General features: G+C 49.0%; 1 protein-coding gene across 1 annotated transcript in view; it reads right to left on the reverse strand.

Moving 5' to 3' along the window:
- Positions 1–2,915: 2,915 nt before the first annotated feature.
- The window catches only part of LOC138352229 (protein rtoA-like), a 61,291-nt gene continuing 59,206 nt past the window's right edge, over positions 2,916–5,000 (reverse strand). The window contains exon 3 of the mRNA XM_069304514.1: positions 2,916–3,050. Coding sequence (XP_069160615.1) covers positions 2,916–3,050 — 135 coding nt within the window. The remainder of the gene's footprint in view (positions 3,051–5,000) is intronic.

A 5,000-nucleotide genomic window follows, 5' to 3' on the forward strand; every position in this document is an offset into this window, starting at 1 on the left:
TGGACACACCGCCATAGTGACAGTATTGGGCAGCGCCACTCATCCTGTGAGTGGACACACCGCCATAGTGACAGTATTGGGCAGCGCCACTCATCCTGTGAGTGGACACACCGCCATAGTGACAGTATTGGGCAGCGCCACTTATCCTGTGAGTGGACACACCTGCCATAGTGACAGTATTGGGCAGCGCCACTCATCCTGTGAGTGGACACACCGCCATAGTGACAGTATTGGGCAGCGTCACTCATCCTGTGAGTGGACACACCGCCATAGTGACAGTATTGGGCAGCGCCACTTATCCTGTGAGTGGACACACCGCCATAGTGACAGTATTGGGCAGCGCCACTTATCCTGTGAGTGGACACACCGCCATAGTGACAGTATTGGGCAGCGCCACTTATCCTGTGAGTGGACACACCGCCATAGTGACAGTATTGGGCAGCGCCACTTATCCTGTGAGTGGACACACCGCCATAGTGACAGTATTGGGCAGCGCCACTTATCCTGTGAGTGGACACACCGCCATAGCAGCATGTACAACACTCCCCAATAGGAGGAAAACCCGCTGGGTTGTTCACTTGTACCCAGACACAGCTGGGACTTGCTTAACTGTCTCAAGTGAACAGCTCCTCAAACGAGAAGATTAACATCTGTCAACCCTTAAAATCTTAAGTTAACTTGCGGGTGCGAAATGGGGGAATCTTTTAAGAACAGTATCAATATTTGACAAATAGTGTTTTCCTAACTCAAACAATGTGGAGTTTATTATTCTACACACATTTCTAATGTCTCTCAGGTGTTCACATTCTCTCAGGTAGTGGTCAAGGCGGCGTCCATCACTCTTACCACAGTTTCTGCAACTCCGCTGCTCAGCTGTTGTTTCCATTCCGAATATCCATGGATATTTGTATCCAAGACGGATTCTCCCTATTACTCATTCTCTCCCGCGGTCACCTCCTCTTCGTCCATAATGATTAGGATTGCCAGCTGCAACCATGTTGTACCATCGTACAGATTCACTGGTTTGTGCTTCTATCCTCCTTTCCTCAGTTACCTTGTCACGGTGATGTTGCCTGACAATACCTCTAATTTGTAGTAAAGTCTTGGGTATAAAGTATTCAATATGGTCTCCTTCAGCAGCCAGCACATCTGCTCGTTCATTCCCACATATTCCAACATGGGAGGGGATCCACAGGAACTTGACGACTCTTCCTTGATTGGTAAGTACTCTCACAGCTCCCTTAATTTCAACGACTATCGCAAGATTCTTGGCCCGATTTTTACTTAGGCTTTGTAGCGCTGCTTTTGAATCAGTGCAGATCACTGCGCCATTAGTGTTTCGTTCAAGAAATCTTAACGCCATAACAATGGCAGTTAGCTCCACTTGCGTTGAAGAGGCATAATTCTCAATACGGGCTTTCTCTTCATTTTTGCGTTGAAAGGCATTATTCCTAATTGCAGTGAATGCTGCACCAGCCCTGCCATTGACAGGATTAGATGACCCGTCAGTGTAAATTTCATCTAGTTCATCTCCGGCTTCTTTATAAATTTCCTCGAGATACTTGTGCCTCATTTCTTGTGGTATCATGTTGGATTTTTCGTTGCTATTTCATTCATCCTGCATGAGTCATCCTCCCAGGGAGGTAACCTCTCAACAGACAGGAGCTCACGGGCTTGCTCAAGCAGGTGAAGTTCTTCCAGGTAGCAGACTGATCTGTTATGCCATTGTTTGCTTCTCCTGTTTCCTCGTATAAGTAACACAGAACTCAGTGTTTTCTTGGCAATATCATTGTAATAGGGATCTCTGGCTATCCTAATTGCAAGCTTAGCATTCAGTTCCTTAATCCTGCTTTTAACACTGGGGAGGGACAACTCCTCTCGTAGATTAGACGATTCGGTAGTTCTTGGAACTACAAAAATGATTGTCATGGCTTCATTCTGTATGCTTTCGAGCCTTTTCATATCGCTTGTAGGAGTAGGGAGTAGGTGCACAAAACTGGTGCAAGAACCAGCTGCTGTACCAATAACCAGCTGCTGTACCAATAACCAGCTGCTGTACCAATAACCAGCTGCTGTACCAATAACCAGCTGCTGTACCAATAACCAGCTGCTGTACCAATAACCAGCTGCTGTACCAATAACCAGCTGCTGTACCAAGAACCAGCTGCTGTACCAATAACCAGCTGCTGCACCAAGAACCAGCTGCTGTACCAATAACCAGCTGCTGTACCAATAACCAGCTGCTGTACCAAGAACCAGTTGCTGTACCAAGAACCAGCTGCTGTACCAAGAACCAGCTGCTGTACCAAGAACCAGCTGCTGTACCAAGAACCAGCTGCTGTACCAAGAACCAGCTGCTGTACCAAGAACCAGATGCTGTACCAAGAACCAGCTGCTGCACCAAGAACCAGCTGCTGTACCAATAACCAGCTGCTGTACCAAGAACCAGCTGCTGTACCAAGAACCAGCTGCTGTACCAAGACGCCTGGCCACTGGCGAACCAATTTGCAGGAGAGGCGCCTCTGGCCAAGCGGTCCCATAGTGGCGAAGGTCCCGGCAATAATATGGTTGACAAATAGTAGCTACCATAATATTAAGATCAAGGGGGCAAAGATCCTTTCATTAACTCTCTAGGGGGGAAATACCTGGGACATTGTGCCCATTGGGAACCTCCTGCGACCCTCCCCTTTGTTGCCCCTAGGGGGAAGAGGGGGTCTTGGAGGACGGGGTCACTGAAGAAAAGGTGAGAGAGCGGCCAGCTGGGTCTTAGAATAGGCGAACAGCAATAATAAGGAAGGAGAGGAGGGCAGACTGCATACGCGGACGGAGGAGGAGAAGAGGATAACTTATGATTGGAAGAAATATCATGGAGATAAAAAAATGAAAAAGTCGGGCTTGGAAAAGGGGGGGTGTTTTTAGGCCGTGTTTGTCAGGTTGAGAAATGGAAGTCGCTTGTATGTATTGATATTATCGAGGGGGATTCTCTTGGCGTTCTTTGTGGGCGAGTTAGTGGGGGCATTTTGACCGGGAGGAGCGGTCGCCGTCAGTACCTGGCCGCCACACATGCACACATTGCTGTCAAATCATTACTTGTATGATTAATTGAACAGTCAAGCGTATGCGAAGTTGACTTTTTTGTGAGATTTTGGCGCGGAAGTCGGTTAGTCTGCCTGAGGACATTGATCACATGTTCAAGTCTATCAAACAGTTTCGCTCTTACTGTCAATTGACGGTACGTGATGGACGGGAATGGTGCACGAGAGCACAGCACGTAGATGACGGAAGCTGGTCCTTCACGTAGACGGTAATCATAAGTAATAAGTATCTGAGTACAGGCGAGGGGCCCCAGGCCAGCTGTTAAGGGGATTTTGGCCACAGGTGGGAGGTATTGATTCTTGAAAGTTGTGTGTAGTGGGGGGGGATGTAAACCCAGGTATACCCAAGTCCTCAGCCTCAGGCGTACACCAGGATCACCCGTACACACACGTACACGGTGGGAACCGGTGCCCTGACCAGGCCTCGCAATTGGTTTGATCAACTAGGCTGTTAGACGTCGCTGCTCGCAGTATGACGTGGTTGATCAGGTGTCCTGTTGGGAGGGAGAAGGAGGGAGGGATTTATGAGGATTAATGGCGTTAGTTCCCTTGTGTGAGACGCGTTTGGGGTCGTCTTGCTTCACAGGCGCGCACGCACGCACGCACCCTGGGAATGCATTGGAAGGAGAGGTTACGGAAGCCACCTCCAGCCGCGATTGTAAGGCCAGATTCGACAAACAGTTTGCACGTCATAATAGTTCAATTGTTAGGCTAGTTGGCGGGGGATCAAGAGCTAGAGCTCAGTCCCTTGTAGATGCTTGTTAGGTGCTGATAGGCAAGTACAAACGACGGTGTTGGGCCGTTTTCCCCGCGCTAGAACTGCCGGATACCAGGTGTTGGCCGGGTGTTGGCCGGGTGTTGACTGGGTGGTGGCCGGGGTGGTGGCCGGGGTGTTGGCCGGGGTGTTGGCCGGGTGGCGGCCGGGGTGTTGGCCGGGTGGCGGCCGGGTGTTGGCCGGGTGGTGGCCGGGGTGTTGGCCGGGTGGCGGCCGTGTGGTGGCCGGGTGTGGAGTACCTCAAGGACCGGTGCTGGGAGCAATTCTATTTCTAATATTCGTTAACGACATGTTTACTGGAGTAGAGTCCTACATGTCGATGTTTGCGGATGACGCAAAGTTGATGAGAAGAGTTGTGACAGATGAGGATTGTAGGATCCTCCAAGAGGACTTGAACAGGTTGCAGAGATGGTCAGAGAAATGGCTACTGGAAGTTCAACACGAGCAAATGTAAAGTTATGGAAATGAGACTAGGTGATAGGAGACCAAAGGGACAGTACACAATAAAGGGGAACTGCCTACCTGTGACGATGCGAGAAAGACTTGGGCGTGGACGTAACACCTAATCTAACTCCTGAGGCACATATAAATAGGATAAAGACAGCATCGTACTCTACACTGGCAAAAGTTAGAACATCATTCAGAAACCTAAGTAAGGAGGCATTTAGGGCGCTTTACCCTGCCTACGTGAGGCCAGTCTTAGAGTATGCCGCCTCATCATGGAGTCCCCATCTGAAGAAACACATAAGGAATCTGGAAAAGGTTCAGAAGTTTGCAACGACTCGTCCCAGAGCTACAAGGGATGGGGTATGAGGAAGCGCCTGTAGGAACTGAGCTTTACGACACTAGAAATAATAATATGATAGGGGGATGTAATAGGAACGTATAAAATACTCAGGGGGATTGACAGAGTGGACATAGACGAAATGTTCACACGTAATAGTAACAGAACGAGGGGACATGGGAGGAAGCTGGAAACTCAGATGAGTCACAGGGATGTTAGGAAGTTTTCTTTTAGCGTGAGAGTAGTGGGAAAATGGAATGCGCTTAAGGAGCAGGTTGTGGAAGCAAATTTTATTCATAATTTTAAAAGTAGATATGATAGGAAAATAGGACCGGGGTCATTGCTG

Source organism: Procambarus clarkii, chromosome 52, assembly GCF_040958095.1.
Source record: "Procambarus clarkii isolate CNS0578487 chromosome 52, FALCON_Pclarkii_2.0, whole genome shotgun sequence".
Taxonomy (NCBI): domain Eukaryota; kingdom Metazoa; phylum Arthropoda; class Malacostraca; order Decapoda; family Cambaridae; genus Procambarus; species Procambarus clarkii.